This window comes from Heliangelus exortis, chromosome Z (assembly GCF_036169615.1).
Source record: "Heliangelus exortis chromosome Z, bHelExo1.hap1, whole genome shotgun sequence".
Classification (NCBI taxonomy): Eukaryota; Metazoa; Chordata; class Aves; order Apodiformes; family Trochilidae; genus Heliangelus; species Heliangelus exortis.
This window is the reverse complement of record NC_092454.1, coordinates 40,189,857-40,211,274: the sequence shown is the minus strand read 5'-3', so window position 1 is coordinate 40,211,274 and position 21,418 is coordinate 40,189,857. Positions and strand designations below refer to the sequence as shown.

Here is a 21,418-nt window from a genome sequence, read left to right as displayed (position 1 = left end):
GTGGAAAACAGAAGGGTCTTCATACATTAGGCTAAACTAAAAAAAGGCAATTAACAGTTGCAGTGCTTGTTACTTTGCTTGAGTCCAGTTACTTTGCTTTGGTTGAGTGCAGTTCCCCTTAGAAGGCATCAGCTATTCCTGCTGGATTCAATATAAATAGAATAAACCTGTTTTTCTTTGTAGAATGAATAGAAGAGCAGTTTTTAAAACAAAATAAAACTCCACTGATGTTATAAAACCTTTTTTCCCTTTCTTTGTGTTTTTAGCTTCCTTTGACATCTCTTGCTCAAGACAGCAAGTTAGTATACATCCAGCTTCTGTGGGACAATATCAACCTCCACCAAGAGCCAGGGGAGCCCCTGTATATATCTTGGAGAAATCTCAGTAAGTAGAATTAATGTAACAAAAAGCAGAGGCTATAGAAAGAAACAGATGTTGTGCAGTGTCTGAAGTGTGCATAGCCCACCAAGTTGGGAAGCTTTTTTAGTGTGTGAAACATCTGCAATCTCTTATGTACTTAAAATAGTCTTTGTGTCAAATTATTTGTGAAAGTATCTTACTGATGGTTGTGAAAAGATATGTTAGCTGTTCTTTATATGTCATACACTTACAAACAGAATGGGACAATTTGCTTTGGATGTGGTGCTAAATAAGATTCACCTGGGTTGAATGTTTCAGTGCATTATCTGGTTATGTCTGTGCAGGCATGAAAAGAGCAACTGAATTACAAAAAATTCTCTTGTGTTTCTATAAATGAATGAAAAGTCACAGGTCCATTAATATGTACACTTGGCAGCCTACTTGACTGTTAGGATCCAAGAAAGCCTTTGTCTACCATAACTTGATCTGGAAGGAATAAAAAAAAAAAAGGGCAAAGTGTTAATGAGAACTTTGTGATTTCAGTACTTTTTATCAGCAAAACCCTTCTGTTGGCCTTTACTTCTCACTCTTGTAAGAACTATGCTAACTCTGATTCTAAGGAAGGGGAAATGGTTTGTTCAGAAGTGTCCAAAAAAAACCAAGCTGTCCAGAAAATTACACTGGAGAGTATAGAATAAGATAGGGTGTTTTCCTCAGCTTCTACAAAAGCATATTGATTTGAGCTTAGTGTATGAAAAGCATCCCCAAGCATAAATACATGCACTTTTGTAAATAAAGGAACAAAAGGCACATTTTAGATGTGGCAAAAAGTAGCAATATTTTAGGCTCTATGGCAGTGTTGGAAAGCATTTGGAAAGCAGGAATTTACAGTTGTAAACCATTGTATATGTCAATTTTATGAAAAAACAGAGGTTGGGGTGATGATGTTTATAACTAGGCTTGGTCTGCATTACATGTACACACCATATAAGGCACATACATAGCCTTCTATTTTTGCCAGTAGATGGACTTAGTATTAGCTCACCAGTCATTGATTTCCAAATAATACCAGTTCAGTGTTATTCTGAAAGTGATAATGTAAGCAAGGTGTCCTGATGGTAGATGTCCTGATAATTATCTTTCCTATTTGTTGCAACTGCGTTACCAGTTCCAATATGTATCCCAAAGTTACCAGTGAATAGTAGGTGGCTTTTAAGAGCTTTTATAAGAAAAGTTACTTTGAAAAGAAATGTGTCAGTATTTTATTTTAATTTATTTCTTTTCCTTCGTGTGAAAATAACCTTCCTGGAATGAACTTGAGTTTTTGGAACTTAACTATAGCAATAAATCTGAGCTAATAAACCACCACAGGCAACACATGTTGCTGGATACTACTCAGTCTCAGATATTTCTCTGTCATGGGAGCTCTTGCACATGCATACTTGATGCATCCTACCACTTTCATGATGAGTGAAGATTATAAGCAGACAAGGCCTCTCCTCTGTAACAGATTTGTGTAGATTAAGGAGAGTTTCTGTGTATATACCTCACTTTTTAAAAATGCCTTCTGCATTAAACAGTGAGGACTTTTTTTCACTTCAATAATAAACTATACTGTTTTATTCCTCAGATTCTTCTGAAAAGAGACTCTCCACAGTTGCAGAAGATGAACAGGCAATAAGCACTTTGTTGGAGGACATCAAACTAAGTATTCAACACAATAATGTAGTTAAACCAATCAACCTCCTTCTGCAGAAAGTTAACCCAGATGTGAAACGACAGAGGTAAATGAGTAATCTTTTCTTGCTTTCTCCCCACCCAAATTTAGATAAAATCAGACAATATACACTTGCTAGTGATAATTCCAGAAGGACCTCACAGGAATAGTGTTTTGTTTGTGTCCACCAAGCACTGTGAATTTCTTTATGTGTTTACAAGCAGATATATTCTGTAGCCAGATTAATCCATGTAGCATGATTAATCCAAATTGAATTAATAAGTTTGATTATTTAATCAAAAAGTACATTTTACTAATGAATAAGGAAAATGCAGGCATTGACTATGCAGATTTGCTCCAGTTCTAGCAAATTAATACATACACAACTGTGCAGCACTGTTGCAGTATCTGGAATATTCTCCAAACTACCTGGTTTTACCTGTTGAAATTCAACCAATCTTGAGTACTGGCTAAGAAAAGGAGATACAGCATGATCCACAAACAGAGATGTGTAAATAACACGGTACATTTTGCTATCTGCACTACAATTCAAAGAGGGCTTCATACAAAAACATAGCCTCTAAAGTAAGGGACAGGAGATGTTTGAAGTCTAGCATGCTGTATCACCTTTCCTTCTGTGATTTGTAGGTACAAAAAAGAAACAAGCACTGCCTCCTTAGAGCAGAACTTTCCAGTTTCACGAGGGCAAAAAAAATATCTAATTGTTTAGTGATACCCAGTTCTAAGATAGATAGAATAATGGAATCGCTAAAGTTGGAACAACCCCTAGGGGCATTCTGAAACAAAATAGAAAGTATGGGTGGTCTGAAGTAAGCCTACACCCTGTACTTAGTCCTGAGGCAGGAAGGAGTCCATAAATAAATGGGTCTTAATTTTGTGTTTCTTGTTTTTCTGGAGTTTTACATAACCTTAGGCAGAGGGATTTTTCATAGGATGTATAACTGCTGGGATATGGTGACAATATAGCTGTGTGTTAAGGAAAAGTATTCAGGCATGAGAAAACCTTCAGCTAGTAAACATGCAGATCAGTCATTTTATTTGCAAGCAAGAACATTGACTTTCTAAAATTAGGGTAGTTGGTGCTTTCATTTACTTTCCCTTCAAAATATTTCCTAGGAGTTTTTACAGAGAAATTCTTTTCCTTTCTCTCGTGTCTCTTGGAAGAGAGAACATTGACATTGGTGAGTAAAAAATGCTGTAAAACGCATAGTGCGTGTGTAATAAATATAGGAATACTCTATATGAAATCTAGCTCATAAATAACTTTTCAACTGATGTGTTTTAATAAAAAGTACTGTGCTGTCATATTTCAAGCAAGTGTTCCTTTTATGAAAACATAGTTCAGATAGGGACATAAATTTCGACTTTGCTTAAAACAAGTAGTCATTTATTTTAAACGAAGTTGATTAGCTTGAAGCTCTAATTCTTCATGTCTGAAAACTTGTTCCCAGTCTTGTCCATCTGTCTCCAATTTGGGTGTTAGAACTATGTCTTCTGGCCACCTGGCTGCCCACCCCCTTCTTGATCTCTTCTACCCTAACTTCTCTTTGGTACTGTGCAAGCAAGGGTTGACTCCCTTGTGGAAGGTGACAGGAGAAATAACTGGGAACAGGCAAACTGTGGGGCATCCACTGTGATGTGTTGTGATGCTCCAGCATTAAGGTGACTTTCAGGTTCTCTGAGAGGGTGCATTTAGAAAAAGACCAAAACAAAACACCAGCAAGCTAAGGTAACTTTTTGGTCATATAAAAATCACCAAAAGTGATTTGGGAACAGTAGTGTGCATTGTGCAGCATTTCTAAAATAATTTCAACTTTTCTATTTCAGAGGTCTTTGATAGTGAATACAGAATTGCACATAAAAATCTACCAAAGGATGTCCTTGAAAAGATGCAGAAAATAGATGCTCCACCAAGCATCAGAGTTGAGTGTTGTAGAAAGTGCTTTGGAGCACCCTTAATATAAAAATGAGGAAGATGCACACTGCCCATCAGCGAGACAGAAGAGGTGAACAAAGCAAGAGCATGGTGATACTTCCACTTTGAATCCCAAAATGTAATAAAATGAACAATGTGTCAAAGCAGTTTTGTTGAGCTACAATGTATATTCTTGTCTTTCATCTCATGAGACACAGTACAAAGTGTGTTAAAATGTTTTAAAACTGTATTACAGGATGAATTGATTCAGGTGATTGATCCGTTGTTTTTTTCCCTCCCTGTGTATACTTTTCCTTCCTCAAACCTTTCCCCCACAATAACAAATTGTTCAAAAAGGCGAGGATTACACAGCAGCCTATAGTTGGTGACTTTATTAAGGGCCACCAATATTTGTGTATTTTATAGAAATACCTCTCCTGCCAGAAAATACTTATTCTTCACTGCTTCTTTAAAAATACCTTTAACTAAAGAGAGATCTTTTTATTCATATATGTATGAATGTAAATATTTGAGTCCCTGCATTGGAAGTTGCAATACAGTTATATGTGTTAGATCACAGTACCTAAAATGACTATCCCTTTTTTGACCACTGTCCCAATTACTATTGTACATTCTCTTTGGCAGACCTTTTTCTAATGTATGTTTACAGCTGTAAAAAACAGAAAATTTTCCTGTATTCTCCTGGCAGATGAAAGATCGTATGAACATATTGGTGCTTTCTCCAAAGGAGTGATTAGGCTTCTACACAAAGCAGCTCAGAGTTAGACAGCTTTCTGAAAATCAGACAGGAAGCTTAAGTGTTATTAGAGTACACATAAGGTTTGTCAAAGAGATACTATCTGAAAAAATTATTGTTTATACACTATGAGTGTATGCCTAAAAAGGGTCTTTTCTTTAAATTCTTTATCACCCTCTCCCCTGTTTTCACGCTAGCCTGTGGTTTAATTGTTTTGCACTGATAGTCTAAATTCAATATTTCTATTAATATGTATTTATGAATATAGTCTTCAAGGTGTGTATTGTCACAAAGGAAGTGCCTGAGTATGTGATCTGAAGAGATTCATCTTTTGGATTGCTTCTAGTAGATAAGACACTTCCTCACCTCACAGAGCTGACTGACTACAGTAGTCATACTCTTGGAAAGTAGAGCTTAGATACTGGTCAACAGTTTAAATGTTTCTGTTACTTGAGAAATATGATGAGATATATTCCAGGGTTTTTTTGCTGAAATTTAATGGTGTGGTTTTTCTGATGGAATTATTTGTAGAGAATAGAAAAAGAAGTTTTGTAGAATGTTAAAGGAGCATAGCTAAAACTGTAATTGCATATGAGCATGAATGTATTTACGTCGTACTACTTTCTCTCTTAAAAATTTTCATTCTTGAAAATTATGAGGGATAAAGATCTGTCTGGGACAGCTTCTACATTTGTTTTTTTATGAAGCTAAAACAAAGGATTTGCACTATTTCTGACAAAATACATTTGCATCACAGACAGATTATTTGTATTTGTTCGAAAGGGTCCGATCCTATGTTAATATGGGGATGTTGCCTGGACAGATTCTCTCCTGATGAAAATATTGTGCTTCTTCAGTAATTAAAAGCAGGAAAGCACTTTTTATTTCCACTCTTTATTCTTTGGGTTTATGCATGACTGCTTGCAGATATGACCTACATGGCAATGAAAGAGCAGAGCTTGATTCTTCCTGGTTTCCTCTCTTCTCCTGTTACATAATTGACAAATGCAGTTCCGTCCTTTTAAGCAAAAAGTCTCTCTGGAGCATGCATCCAGACAACATAATACTTACACAAATCAAAACCGCAAATTTTCCTGTATACTTCTATACTGATCTCAAACATAGTTATAAAAAAACAATTTTTGAGTATTAAATCATCAAGCCGTATGATTATGCGATGCAACTCGCAAGAAATCAAGTTTTGATTACCCTTAAATTTTCCCAGCTCATTAAATTACAAAGAAAATATATCCAGTGAGGGCTGTTTTAGAAGACTGGTGATGGCAAATTGTTTTGAACCATTATAAGTAATGTTATTTTAAGCTATATTCTGTAAGCGATCACCTTGATTTCAAAACAACCTTTCCATCTGTTGCAGAAAATACATACCAGTCAGGTGGTAGTACTGTAGAAATAGGAAAGCATGTTATGTCACAGCATCTACTACTAAATATTAGACTTTCCCCAGTCATACACCTTAAACGAAAAGCTCTAAAGCCTGAGGGGAAAGGGCTTTGATTTGCTTCTGCATATTGGCATTTTTGTACACTACAAGTTCATTTCTATTCCTGTTGCATGTACCTGGCTTTCAGAGTGGTATAACACTTGCATGTAATTACTTGAAATCTTGAATCTGCCTATTTAAATTAATTCTTTAATGTAGAGTAACAAAATTAAGTGCTTACTCTTTTTAATTTGGATTCCTCTTAATGTCTAATTTTAATAGCTAACTAATCAGGTGGTTTGTGAATTAAATTTGTATTTCAAACAAAAGGGGAGATCTCTGAAAGTAATTTTTAATTAAGTATTTATCTATGGAGGTGCTTTTTTGGAGATAAAAAGAAGTTCACATAAATTGAAGGGAATTTAGAACTGAGTGGTTTTTTCCTAGTTGCTTTCTCTCCTTTCAAAAGCATTATAGCACTTCCTGCTCTTCCTTTGACTTTTAAGCCTCTTAGAAACACATAGACACTGCAGGTTTTCCGACACAAGCTTTCTGAGGTACAGGTTTCCTTAATTTGAGTGCTGAAAAAAACTGAGTACATACGAGGAAAGGGCATGGCATAAAATAAGTTAACATGACTCAATCAGTTCTCATGTGCTTGAATATAGGGCCAAAAATAAGCAGGGAAAAGTCTTCAAAAGTTTTTTGTGAGTTGATTGCAAGCACATTCGTCTTTCTGAAATTTGGGCACTAAAGATTTAAGTTCTTCTTTGCAGGTCATGCACAGCATGGACTTCATGGGCTACATAGGAATGACTTAGTAACTTACAGCTGCTCCAAATTTGTTTGGCATCCCAGTCTTAGTAATCCAAATTTATCTGTATCATAGAATCATAGAAAGTCGGGGGTTGGAAGGGACCTTGAAAGATCATTGAGTCCAACCCCCCTGCCAGAGCAGGGTCACCTCCAGGAGGTCACACAGGAACACGTCCAGGTGGGCTTTGAATGTCTCCAGGGAAAGAGACTCCACAACCTCCCTGGGCAGTCTGTTCCAGTGCTCTGTCACCCTCACAGTGAAAAAATTCTTCCTTATATACCCTCCAGTTTATAGCCATTGCCCCTTGTCCTATTGTTAGTCACCCCTGAGAAAGGCTTGATTCCGTCCTCCCGGCACTTGCCCCTTACATATTTATAAACATTAATGAGGTCACTCCACATTCTTCTCCAAGCTGAAGAGACCCAGCTCCCTCAGCCTTTCCTCATAAGGGAGATGTTCCACTCCCTTCAGCATCTTGGTTGCCCTGCACTGGACTCTTCCAAGCAGTTCCCGCTCCTTCTGGAACTGCAGGGCCCAGAACTGGGCACAGTATTCCAGATGCAGGACACATTATTCCAGATGCAGCCTCACCAGGACAGAGTGGGAGGAGAACCTCTCTTGACCTACTAACCATCCCCCTTCTAATGCACCCCAGGATGTCCCTTGGGCCTATTGCTGTCTCGTGGTCATCCTTCCATCCAAAATGCATGAATGTGCCAGAGGAAGTATTGTGAAAGAAAGGTGTGGAAAGCTTGATCTTGGTTCTGTTTTCAGTGTAAGGAGAAAATGTAGCATTCTGCTTGCTTGCACAATTCTTGCCTCCAGTTCCAAATAATAGCTCAAAAATGTGTATTTCAGGATTTTCATTTATAAATGAAAAGATCAGTTTGCATTTCAAAACCTGAAATCTCTGCGCAAAGTGAGGGTGTAAACCAAACTCATGACGTTTGTGGTTGCACATTGTTACTGAATTTCAGGTAAGCCCAAGAACTTAGAAAGTTTGTGTGGGAATAACAATTGCCACAGAGAACCTTACTTGAATTGTTTTCCTAGGGATGTTGAACTGCAGTCAGTTATATGGAGGAGATCCCATCTTGCAGCTTTCACCCAGATACAACACGGTTATGTATAGTTCGTGTGCTCATATCAGAATAGCTGCAGAACTAAAACAACAGATGGGGTCTCAAAGGTTAAGAATCAGGAGTCTAAAGTGAATGGTTTTTTTAAAAGAGTCATAAATTTATTCTGGAATATTACCTACCTACACGTAAGAACTTTCAAAACCCTGTAGGTATAGGAGACTGATGTGTCTGTGGTATTGGCGCAATAGGTACCAGCTTTTACATGCTACTAGAAGAATCTGTTCTTTATTTATAGTCATATGCTGTCTTCACTTTTTATATAACTCAAGTTTAGATAATACAATTTTAGTGGAAAATATTTTGCTTAGTATATGTGTTTTCAAACTAAATTTGTTTGTTTTGCAAGTAACTAAGTCTTATTCCTAGTGGAATCTAACATTTGTTAAGCTACCTTGCACTTATGAATGAATAATTTTATTCCATTTTAACTGTGAATTAATAGCTTTTTGTTGCATCTAGAAGAATATACCTTTCATTAAGTTTACTGCTTTCATTGAATAACTGCAACATAGGGGATATTTTCAAGTGTATATTAAATTAGATTATAGAAATTATATATTTAAAACAAATCGTTAAATTGTAAGTAACTGAGAATCCACTCAATAGTTTTCTCTTTTTAAAGCTCTCACTTCAATAATTATTTCAATGCTGATAACTTTATTTCATTAAATGGTAAGCAGGTTGTCTTGTTCACGTAACTGTACATGTACAAGAAAGGGTTTTTTTCTTTTAACTAATAAAAACCTTGAGGTGCCTTTTGTATATCAGCTTTTCATTATGGACCTTTTTAAAAGAAAACACCCTTGTAACTTTTTAAGCCTTGAAACTGAGTGGTTGAATTGGACTCTAGATTCTACTGTGCTGTATATTGTGATGTATACAAAGAGAGAAACAGATGGGGTTTTTATTTGTTCTTTAAATCTGCATCAGTCAATGGTGCAAATAAAAGGGATTGTTTGCTGTTTTTAGAAGCACATTAAACTCCTTTTAGGAGCTTAACATAAACTGTAATGTGGATGAAAGGATGTAGTGTGAATAAATTATGAATTTATGAAATGAGCTGGGAAGTTTTCTTTAATGCAGTAAAATTTGCACTGGTTTAGAGACTGTTTCGGACTGCTGAAAAATGGCAAGCATTTACTGTGCTATGATTAACAACTGTGTCTCTGGAATGTTTTTGTACGTTTGACAAATGTTTCTCGAGTTTAAAAATACACTGTGCATATTCTGAATTCTGTATAGGTATTCTAGACTAAGAAAAAAATTTAATGTATTTCCCAAAATAAAATATGTATGCATCCTGTGTAAAAACTTTAAATTGTTGAGCTTTTCTGCTTGATATGATTTAATCTTAAATGCAAATTTAGCCTGCCTTTTTGGGAAACTGTTTCATAGTACCTCAGTGATACCTGAATGGTGGGGCAATAAGTCCTGCCAATAAGTCCTGTTAAATTAAAAAAAAAAACGCTGCTGCTCTCAACAGGCACTTCTTGCCACGTTTTGAACTGCTGTTAAGGTGTTAAAAAGAAAGAAGAAGAGAAAAGATGGGATTCATCTGTGGGGATTTGGTTCATGTGAGAGTCTGGCTCTGTGGCACCTTCAGTAAGCCATGGGGACTGGCAGGGGTAAGAATTTGAAATTAGGCTCAGGAAGGCAGCATCCATGAAGAACTTGTTTGCATAAAGTCATAGAGCCCAGCTTCCTGATGACAGAGCTGCTGCTCTCTGCTGATTAGGAAAAGCAACATTAATCAGTGGCTGGGGAGAGGTTGGTGCCTGTACTTGGCTGAACGTTTCCCAGGAGTTCTGGTTTCTCAGTGGCTTTGGAATGGGGGCACAGAGGTGCTTTCATGATGCATCCTAGCTTGCAAGAGTTACTGGTGCCCTTTCTGCTTCAGAACACATTTACACAGGCTTACATGCAGTTTCCAGATACTTTTTTTTTTTTTTAAATGGGGCAGGTAGAGGGAAATGAATGAGGCTGGGATGTTGTTTAAGCAGTAGAAAATGCCAGTTACTGTCAAGTGCTTCAGGCCTTTATAACTTAGTATTTTTCAAACTCCCCTGTGCATGGCAGTCAGTTCATTAATCTGATAGTGGAAGTAAGAATACCACACCCTAAAGATTTTTCTCTCTGAAGAAACTTCATATGCATAGCACAAACTGGTAGCTTGTGGAAAAGATTAGTAATAAACTCATCATTTCAGACCCATGGAAGGAAGCTCAGGAACAGTCTTTCAGATGCCTACAGCCTTGGTAACATCACAGTGCCTTTGCTGGTTTTGCTCTGCTTTTGTCAGTGCTGTCTTTTTAATAATGCTGTCTGCTAAAAATATGACACTGCCTTTAAGTGGCATATTGAGAGAGGTGGCTGAAGGAGGGAGGGTGTAACAGAATGCTTGTGTTTGAAGAGTCCCCAAAGAAGCTTGCACCACAGGATTAGGGTTTGAAGGTGTAGGCACAATGGAACAGCTGTCTCCTCTGCCAAAATCAGGTGGGAAGCCTGAGAGAATGTGACCTGACATGCCAGGCTGGAGAAAATCAGATGGGGTCTGAAAGGAAATGCAGAGGTACAGCCCCTGCGTAGGAACAACCTTATGCAAAAATTCATGCTTGTGAGCAGACCAGCTGGAGAGCAGCTGGGCAGGAAAAGATCCAGGGTTTAAGGTGGATCCTAACCTAACCAGAGTCAGCCAAGTGCCCTCTCAGCAAAGCCAAGAATGTCCTATAGTGAGCTAGGCAGAGCATTGCCAGGGGGTGAATGGAGGGGATCTTTCCTCCCTACCCAGTGCTGGTGAGACAGCTCTGGGTGCTACATCCAAGGCTGGTCTGACTTGGGACACCCTGGAGTTACTCCAGTGAGGGGCCAAAAAGGTCATGAAGGGCTTGGAGCATCTGTAATGCATGGCAAGGCTCACAGCTGGCACTGCTCAACCTGGAGAAGACTTGGGGATGGGGGAGGCAAAAATCTCATCTATGTGTCTAAATACCTCATGAGGTGGGTGAGTAGAGGAGACAGAGACAGACTCTTGGTGGTGCCCTGTGCCAGAAGAGGCAATTGGCACAGGCTGCAGGAAAATCTGCTTATATGTTTTTAGCTGTGATCATGAGCACTGTAACAGGTTGCATAGAAGCCTGTGCCGTCTACAGCCTTTAAAAAAGTCTAAAACCTCACTGGACACCCACATCAGCAGGGCTTTGCACTACAGACTGATAAGCCTACCAGTCCCTCTGTGGATTAGCCTACCAGTGGCTCTGTGGGGACAGGTGGCAGCCAGCAACTGCTTTGAGGGGGGGCAGAAGTTGGTTTCACTGGGTTTAGAGGAATAGTCCAGAATTTTTGTTTAGTTTCCTCAAGGTGTTTTTCTTGGGCATTTTTCCTTTTTTATTTTTTAATTTTTTCTGTAGTGTCATACTGACATACAGACCTGTTAAAACCATCAGTTAGATGTGTTTGGTTACCTAGGGCTGACCATCTCTCTGAAACCAGAGTACCTGTTACTGAAGCTTGTAAAGTGTCTCCAAGTTTGCAGCTGAGCTTCAGGCTTGCATAGCCCTTGAAGAGCAGTAAGTCCTGCCAATAAGTCCTGTTAAATTAAAAAAAAAAGCTGCTGCTTTCAACAGGCACTTCTTGCCACGTTTTGAACTGCTGTTAAAGTGTTAAAAACATCCACAGCTGCTGGCCTTGCAAGCTTTTATTGTGGGTCCCACTGTAGTGAAGTCATGGAGTTCTCAAGGGCAGTGAACTGAAGAATGTGGCGAGCAATGGGGTTTACTCAGGCTGGCAGCCCATCACATCAGGGATCAGCACCAGGCCCTACACTGTTCAAAATCTTCCTAACTCTGGACAATGAGGCTAAAGGCACCTACCCCAGCTGTGCTGAAGGCACTTCACTGGCTGGTGAGGTGGACATGTCTGAAGAGTGAGCACATCCTTCAGAGACCTGGAGAGGCTGAAGAGTGGGCTGGCAAGAACTGTATTAAGTTTAAAAAAGGCAAGTGCAAAGCCCTGCCTATTTTCAAACTTGCCATTATCTTGTTCACGAGTACAGGCATATTTCATGTTATTTTGTAATTGGTTATAATGAGCTGATCACACACCCTTATTGCAAGCTGATAGGCTATGACTATTTGTTCATGTGAAGCAGAGCCTCCTCTAACTGGTTAACGTAATCTTCCTAAAAGCAAAATATGTGCTACTCTATTCTATGCCAAGGTCTTGCTGTATCTATTGCCTACATTCTCCTTACTTGAGGTTGTTAACTGCTTTTGCTTCAAGTGCAAGGTTCTAGTTCAGGCAGGCCAGTTTCCAAAGCTCAAAGCACTGTCTGCTACATCCCACAGCAGCACGGTGTCCACGCAGAGGCCATGAGCTATGGGGCTGGGGAGCCACCTGGAGGGGATTCCAGACTGGCTGCAGAGTCATCCACAGCAGCAGCCAAAGCGACGTGGATCCCTGCCCACGCAGGGGCATAGAGATAGAGATGAGCAGAGAGATGTGTGTGTTGCTTCAGCACTTGTGAGGTTGCACCTAGAGCAGTGGGTGCAGTTGTGGCCTCAGTTCAAAGAAAGATGCTGACTACAAACTGCCCTGTGAGGCAAGGGTGGACTTGGGTGTTTTTCAGCCTGGGAAAGGCTCAGGGGAAAACCTCATCACATACTAGGACAGCTACCAAGAGGACCGAGGCTCTGCTTCACAAGGAGCCACATGGAGAAGTGGCAACAGCTGCAAATTTTACCAGAAGAGGTAAAAAGAGCTTTTAGTGACAATGCTCAGTTACCAGAACTATCTGCCTGGTCTCCATCACTGGAGCTTTTCAAGACATGAGTGGACAGGGTGCTAAATAATATCACCTTGTCTCATGGTAAGTGGGACCAGATGATCAGTCAAGGCCCCCTCCCATCTGTGCTGTTCTGTGATTTGAAGTGATGGTGTGGATGATCTGCACCAACAAGCAGCAGATTGAAGGAAACAAGTGAAGGAAGAGAGTTTTTTATTAGGGATTAGACTATGCACCTCCTAGCTCTGAGAAAGTGATGCATTCTCATTGACAGCTTGACAAAAACAACCATGACCCTGACCACTCTTAACACAACTCAGTGTTGGCTGCACCTCTTCAGGGACGTGTTCTCATCTCACACCAGCAGGACATCCTCAGTAAGAACACAGGGATCTTCTAGGACATTCTGATCTCAGTGCCTAGGGACCCTGACCAGAATAAGTGCCTCTTAACCACACGCAAGTGCCTGTCAGCATGATCCATCAGAAAAAGCTCGTGTTATTAAGTAATTTGTTTCTTTACTGCATGACTGTGAAACTCTTCAACATGGTGAACTCAAGAGTTTATCTCCTAATTATCAAAAATGAGGCCCCCCCCCCCCCCCTTCTGCTTGACAGTGCCTGTTGACATGACTCCTTCATACTGACATTTGTGATTATGTGCACAAGTTGTTTTATTAAGCAGGTTAAAGATGTCATACGCATGTTTTGACTGCTGGGTCACACAGATTTATCTCTATTTTCTCTGTATCAATTTCTAGCAGCTGAGAGTAACCTTAAATTTTAAGTGGATTTGTGAAAGGTATCCCTTTGCCTTGTTCAGGTTATGTAGTTGACTACGTAGTAGCTAACCTACCTGAGCAGTGATGCTGCTGAAGACAGCTCGAATGGGAGTTTGGAGTAACTGCTGTGGGCAGATCTCCTGGCCTAAGGCTTCTGCTGCACTCACGCTTCATGCCCAATTCCACCCTTGCCAGGGTCAGTATCCCTTCACTCTAATACAAGTAAAAAATTCAGTTACATTTATCTGTGCTCACAGACTGTAGCCTGCAGGTCACTTGTTCTGCAGTTCTGATTTTCTGGAGATGTCACACTTCACGTATTAAAAATTTGCCTTAACAGTAAGTGCATCCCTGACTTAAAAGCCTTGCCATGCACACAGGAAGAAAACCAGAACGAAATACCTTAACTTCTGATGCTTAGATAGCTTAATGTATCCAAGTTTTTATACTGGAAACAGAAACACCTTTTAACAAAAACAGGTGGATCCCAGTTTCTCTTTTAAGAACAATTAAGACAATATATTTAGTCTCAGATCATTCCAAGGTTAAACACAGCCTTACCTGGTACTAGATTCTGCACCAAGTACAGTGTGAATGCATAAAGGCATCACCAAATTTTTTATCCTTGAGGAAAATTTTAGTTAAACCTTTAAATGTCTGGCTTACTCATATTTAGTATTCAGTACTAACTCAAAGAGCAAAATGCTGCCGTACTTTCAGAATCATTAATACTTCAAGTTTAAAGGGACCTGTAAGGATCAAGTCCAACTCTCTTGCTCCTCACAGAATTACCATAAACTAAACTGTATGACCAAGAGCATCATCCAGACACACCTCTGACTTGTGAGTCTTGGTCCTGTGACCACTTCCCTGGGAAACCTGTTCCAGTAACAGAGCTAATCACACTTAGTTCTGGCAGCAATCACCAATCTTACACTCAGTACCAAAAGCAAGGGACCCAATTCATCTGCCAACAGCATTCTGTGCTTCAGATTTAAAAAAAAAAAATCAAACATACTACTCAAGGGTACTAAGTGAGTCCTACACACGACTCCTGAGATTATCTTGTTTGATTTCAGTGGACACCACTGAGCCACCACCCAGTTTGCCATTCCACCTTAATCTTGCATGTAGAAAAATCAACACTCATGCACACGGTTAGATAAACTGAAACTTCCCAATTAAGATGTGAAAATATATTACAAGTTCTTGAAAGACCTAGAGACCAAGGTTTCTGGGTGTGGTTTGGGCTGCATGATGCAGTGAGTCTGGACAACTATTTATTTTAGGATATGGTCAGTAACAATATGAAGTCAAAGCCTCCTGACAGGTTAACCACAAAGTGTTTATTTTTAATATCAGGTGCATCTTTACTTCTGACTTGACTCAGACTTAGATGTAGAAGCTCTCAATGAAGAAAGCCGGCGTCTCTTTGCGATCTGCTCCTGGCGCTTCTCCTTGGCTTCCTGAAAAGCAAAGTGGCATCAAGTGAGCACTGAGATGTCAGCACCAGAGAAAAAAACTGGGGGAAATGCAACTTGAAGGCAGCTACCAGGAAGGGTGGATTCCTTATACTCAGTAAAACAAAATATAATTTCCCATCTCCACAGGTCACAGGAAATCTTTTTTTCAAGTATCCACACCTATAAAGACTCCAAGCCTTCAACCAGTATGGACTAGCATCTCCAAGTTACAGTAAAAATACTAAAGGAGATTCACAGTTCACTGGAGATGCATCTACTCTCAGTTTGTTTCACTCTGTACATCACTTAACACTCAAGTATCATGCCAAATGTCTCAACACTATTGCCTCAACAGTCACTGCTGGCTGAGGTCTACAAGCAAATTTGTCCAAATAAGCATCTTCTTGCCAAGTTATTTTCCATCCAGGTCAATTGGTGGATCGCAACAACTCAAATGCCTGGGTACCTTAGTGGTCTCAAAATTTGTATTAAGTAGAACTACTAGTGAAAAACTTCTGTTCACACTGTTCAATGCTTTCTTCAAAATCAGGTCTTGGTTAAGTTACTTATTTCCATTATTCTAAAAGTGGCAAAAATTGGTAAAAATGCCCACAAAAAGCATTTGAATAAAGCAAAATGAATGAAGACATCATAGGTAGAAAAAGACAAAACATGAATAAAGGTGATTACTTAACCAGCCATGTGTTCACCCACATTCAAGCATTTCTATTCAAAATGAGCCAGGTTCAGTGCATCTATTTGTGTAGAGAGAAGTTACCAGCTCCCTTGATTCTGGGGTATGAGGAATTCCATGCAGATGAGTTACTAAGGCAAACGCACCTTCATTCTCTTGGCCAAGAGCTTTGCATATTCTGCTGCTTCCTCCTTGTTCTTCTGAGTGCGCTGCTTCTTCAGAGCAATGCGTCTGCGCTTGTGCTGCAGAACTCGAGGAGTCACCAGTCGCTGGATCTTAGGAGCCTTGCTTCTGGGTTTCTTGCCTAAAAAAAGGCAGCAGAAGTGACAGACTGTCTTCCAAAGAGGCCTCATCTAGCAAAACCAAGACTAAGTTCCACCTGATGTTATGTTAACATTATATAGTGTGCTACGTATTACAGCAACTCGTACAGAGTTAAACCTCTTGATGAGATTTTGCTGGAAAAATCAATTAATTACTGCCAGATGTAGCATTAACAAATGTAGTCTAAATGCTCGTGATTTTTTACCAAAAGCAATGTAATGCATCTCTAATTCATAGTATTTTCCCCCTAGACATAAAATGTTTAAATATGGATCATCACTGGCCTTCAGAACATGACATCATGTTCTCATGCTTAGAAGGAGCATACTCAACACAGGCTTAATGTTTATCATTAAAACCCACGTTTAGGTTGCCTGTAACAAGCTAACAGAACACAACAAATCACTTCTCTGAAGATTCCAGTACCCCATCCTGCCCAACTTCAGCAACCACAAGCAAAACACCTCCACAAGGAACACATTCTTTTATGGACAAAAGTGTTCCTACGATGCAGAAAAAGTGGTCTTTCACCCAACAAGATTACACAGTTCCCAAGCTTTATCATGTCCTTTCTCTTAAAAAAAAAGTCCTCATCCTGTTTTTGTAACAAATGCAAAAAACCCCCAGTATTAAAATCTTACACTGCTAGAAACATGTGCTAAGTTCAACAGTGCCCTCCCAATAAAAGCTCCTTCCAGACAATGACCCAAGCAACAGCAAAAGAAAATTATCTTAGGATTTTCTACATCTACTACTTTTTCCCTCCACCTTATAAAAATGTTTCAAAAAACATCCCCACCTCATACCAGAATTTTATCAATAATTATTTTCCAATTATTCTTAGAACCACTAGTTAAATACTAGTCCAGATACTATCATTTAAAAACAAACTGTGCTAATGCAGATGGAAAGTGAAGGGAGGCGAATAAAAGAAATGGGGCAAGCAAGAAAATGCCCTTTCTAATCCTCAAGTTACAGCTGACAAAGCTTAAATACCCTGACAGCTCACGGATCAATTACTTTAGTGTGCTTCATGCATTGCAGTACACTGGACTGCTGTCCTGGTTTGGGCCAGGATAAAGGTAATTTTCTGTCTTGTACTTTTGCTTTCAGGTAAGTCTCTTATAAGTAGCTGGACTTGCTGAAATTAACAGCAAGTTTCTCAGACAGTGTCTGCTTCTGGGACTGGTAACACTTGATGTTTACAGTTACAGCCAGAGACTGGTGTGCAGAGCCAAGGACACTGCTCAGTTCTGAGGGACATTTTGCCCTCTGGAAGAAGAAAAGGAGTAAAGAGGTTGCAGCTGCAAACCCTCCTTTAAGGAGTAATGGACAAGATAAGATGGCCAAAATTGACCAGGGTACTCCATCCCATGCACATCATACTCAGTATAAATTTGAGGGATCATGACAGTCAAACCCCATCCTGCTTCCCCTTCTTTGCATGTCCCTGTTTGCTTCAGCATCCTGATTCTGTCCATTCATCTGCCTGTGGTACTGATCCATGCCAACCTGAATCTGTGTGTTCCTGCCTCCAGATCCCGACTGCTGCTGGCTCCAGGAGTCCAGCCTGGACTTTCCCAAGGCTGCCCTGCAGCCTCAGTGGTGATGTGAGAGTTATTGGGGGGAGGAAGGTGGTATCAATCTTCCTGTATATTTTTATCTATTTAGTAACTTTTCCTATTTATCATTACTGTTGCATTAAAGTTGTGTAGTGTAGTTTCCAACCCATAAGCCTCCCTTACTCTCTCTCCTTCCCATATCAGGGTAGGGAAAGGGATTAACAGAGGGCATCTTATCACTCGGTTTAATAGCTGGGGCAGTGTTAAACCATGACAAGGCTCTCTTGGCTGATCAATTACATGAAACCAAGCACTCACTTGTCTAAATAAAAACCTACCCTCTTTGTTCAGAGGCTTCCTCACAACATAGTGTCGGACATCGTCTTCCTTAGACAGGTTGAACAGCTTGCGGATCCTGCTGGCCCTCTTGGGACCCAGACGACGGGGCACAGCTGTGTCTGTCAGTCCAGGAATATCCTTCTCACCTTTGAGAACAGAAGGTTTGAACATGCCAATTAATCCTGCTTCTAATAAACATCTGCTTCATTGATGAGCAAGTTTAAAATGCACGAACATTCAAGACACTACAAGATAATCCTTGGGGTTCACCTGTCAGTAGTGCCATCCCCAGCTACTTTGCTGGTTTATCACATGGCTGTCAGCAATAAAACTGTAAACATCAGTGTTTAGTTTTAAAAGTTCAAGATTATAAAGCTCAGAGGGAATTTCAAAACACATTCACATTTCTACATCAGGACTGAATTTCCATTCTACAGAAATTCTTTCTCAGTCACTAGCAAGCAGGTCAGTTTCACACGCCTACTTTTCAGACAAGCCCTTAACTTCTTGCTGCCTTCAGACTCTTACCCTTTTTCACGATGACCAAGTTCAGAACACTCAAGTTGGCATCAACAATGCAGCCACGGACAGATTTGCGTTTCCTCTCTCCGGTTCTCCTGGGGCGATAGCAGGAGTGGCCCTTGCTGAGCAGGAGGCGGACACGCCCGTGAGTCAGGACCCCTTGCTTCATGGGGAAGCCCTGCTTGTCGTTGCCTCCACTGATCCGGACAACATAACCCTATGGAAACGTGTAAATACACTTCTCAGTTGCTCACACACTCCCACTGCTTCCAGAAGCATTAAATGTAACAGACTGTTCAAAATAATGGGGCACTGTACCCATGATCCAAGGGAAAATCACCCCTGCTGCCAATGTGAACAACTTCTCCAACCAACAGCACTGCAGTGGTTCAGCAGTTTTTAATTTCCAGATGTGAATGAAAAGTATCTTGGCATACCAGAATTTATGTTTATGCTCCCAATCTTCAAATACACAGCCAAAAATCATAAATCTATTTATTCAAAGCTTAGCTTAATCTCCACCAGACAGAATTTTATCCTATGGTCCAGCTTGTCTTTAATCCTGAACCTAACCAAAGCCTGCTATCATCACAAACTGGAATTCTGTGCACAACACAAGTGTGCCTGGAGCAAGAGTGTGTGGCTAAAAAGTCAAAGCTTTTAACTGCCTACTATGTGCAAGTGGCAGCAAGAGAGCAACTCACCTTAACTCAGCTAGACTGTCAATATTGTTAACACATCACTATTCCATGCCCATCCACCAGGCCCAGCATGTTTTCCCAGGCACTAGCAGCATTGTAAACACAACAAAGCCCAATCTTGAACTTGTTTGGTAAAGAAGGAGCAGTTTTTCAGTACAGATTTAAATTTGTCCTAAATATCAGGACAGCACTCAAATGAGTAACAAAACACTACTGCAAAGAGTAGCAAGGAACTCCAACACCCAAGGCTTTAAAAATAAAAGATAAAATTAAGCAGCAAAACACACCAAATTCAGTACAGACAGAAGCTAATGTACCAGCCAGATGTGCACAATACAAACACTGTAATGTGACAACTGCATACTGAAGAAAATATCAAATTCTAAGGACCTTAAATAAAGCTTTGACAGACTTCCCACACTTACCTTCCATTCCTCACCAAGAGAATCAGCTGCCACCTCCGTGGCCATCCGTTTCTCATAGAAAGTTCTCAGTTTGCGCTCATCATCCACTGCAATGAGTTTCTGGCAGCCAGTGGCTGGGAACGAGATATTCAGCTAACAGGAAAAAAAGAAAAAAAAAGAAAAAAACCCCACTACAACCAACAGTTAGATTTGGTTGAAACTTACCATTAATAGTTTTGACAGAAAATTAGCACTTATGGCTTAATGTCTTAATATCATAATGTTAAAGCCTTAATTTTCCGTTTATTACACAAACGCTCCCTTGCTGTAATTTGTTAATACCATCCTCAGAGAGCCAGACAGGTCTGACCTGAGCCACACCGACTGGTTACACAGAAAAATGGCCCTACCATAGCTGGAGCTTCACCACCTTCGAACAGGCTGCAATCAACCCAGTCAAGGTGAGAGCATCCACAACCTGTTGCCTTTACTTCTGAACGCCCTTCGCAGCACACTTGGGTCTTAAAAAACTGCACAAGAAAACCTAAAGGAGCGACGTGCACCATTTAAAACTTGCACTTCCTGGGGGCCGGTGGAAAGCTACCGAGGCGCCTCCCGGTAGCCCCCCACCAACCCACCCAGAACACGGCCCGACAGAGGCACACTCCCAGCCCCAGCTTACACGGTGCCTCTATCTTAGGTCCCACTACCGACCGCGCAGGCCACGCACTCGCAAAAAGCCTGCAATAAGGAGTAGCGACCGCTACCGGAACCCAGAGGACCACAGCCCGGTGACAAGAAGGAGTGGGGCCCGCGCGGCTGCCAAGTCGCCCCGCCCACAATCCGCTCTAATCTGCCCCACAGGGGCGCTCCAGCCCCGCCATCAAGGACCATCGGCCACCGCCTCTAGCCCCACAAGCAGCACCGGGGCCATTTGTGGCGGGGAAATCCCGAAACCCGCCCGCAGCGGCCGAACAACCCCACCTTCATCCTCTCCGAGCGAAGCCACCCCACCGAAAGGCCGCACTTCCGCCCGAAGCCTCATATATGCCCCCCAACTCTCGCGAGAACGACGTGAGCGCGGCTAACCAGTGGCGTGCGAGGCTCGGCCCGCAGAGGGGCGAGGTGGGGAGGAGCGGGTGCGGTGCGTCTGGGGCAGAGCGTTCCGCTCGGTGGTGGGTGCAGCGGCTGCAGCGGCTGCCGTGGGCGGAGGGACACGGCCCCCTCCCCTTGCGCGAAAAACGTAAAAAAAAGAGTTCCTGTGTGCCAGAGGCTGCTCCGGTGCGGGGCCGGGGCCGGGGCCGGCTCGGGTCTCTTCACGTGGCGGTCCGAGCAAGCCCGGCCGGGCATGTCGGATGAGGGGCGGCCTTGGGCCGGGCGCCCTCTGCTGCCTTCATCGAAGCGTCAGCTCACGGCCCGCGTAACAACGGCCTCGGCGCAGGGGCGGCGATGGCGGCGCCTCGCTTCGCTGCCGGGCCGGAGAACGCCCGGGGCCGCCGCCCTGGGGATAAACCTTGTCCCGGCATACAAGAGAGGGGCGGACGCGAAGTGACGCCCGTGTGGGGAAACCCAGTTCTTAAAAGCCGCTGGGGAAAGCGGGAAGAAGCCCCTCACTCCGCCGGGCCTCCGGGAGTCCCTGCAGGCGGCCAGCCCGGCGCCCGCGGATACTCCCTCC

The 21,418-nt window shown here is 41.5% G+C and overlaps 2 protein-coding genes across 3 annotated transcripts in view; one reads left to right on the top strand and one right to left on the bottom strand.

Annotated features, from left to right (window-relative positions):
* Positions 1 to 9,491, top strand: part of DENND4C (DENN domain containing 4C) — a 70,728-nt gene extending 61,237 nt beyond the window's left edge. For both annotated transcript variants that reach the window (XM_071731317.1, XM_071731316.1), the window contains 4 exons: positions 267 to 384; positions 1,991 to 2,144; positions 3,215 to 3,279; positions 3,926 to 9,491. In XM_071731317.1, the coding sequence (XP_071587418.1) occupies positions 267 to 384; positions 1,991 to 2,144; positions 3,215 to 3,279; positions 3,926 to 4,062 (474 nt within the window). In that variant the 3' untranslated portion in view covers positions 4,063 to 9,491. The remainder of the gene's footprint in view (positions 1 to 266; positions 385 to 1,990; positions 2,145 to 3,214; positions 3,280 to 3,925) is intronic.
* Positions 9,492 to 15,079: 5,588 nt separating this feature from the next.
* On the bottom strand, positions 15,080 to 20,842 carry RPS6 (ribosomal protein S6). Its single transcript, XM_071732189.1, has 6 exons — positions 20,728 to 20,842; positions 19,765 to 19,896; positions 18,645 to 18,855; positions 18,116 to 18,262; positions 16,038 to 16,195; positions 15,080 to 15,200 (listed from the first exon to the last, which is right to left on the bottom strand). Exons 1-6 carry the CDS (start codon positions 20,731 to 20,733, stop codon positions 15,105 to 15,107), a joined length of 750 nt encoding a protein of 249 aa, XP_071588290.1. The 5' UTR covers positions 20,734 to 20,842; the 3' UTR covers positions 15,080 to 15,104.
* Between the last annotated feature and the right edge of the window lie 576 nt (positions 20,843 to 21,418).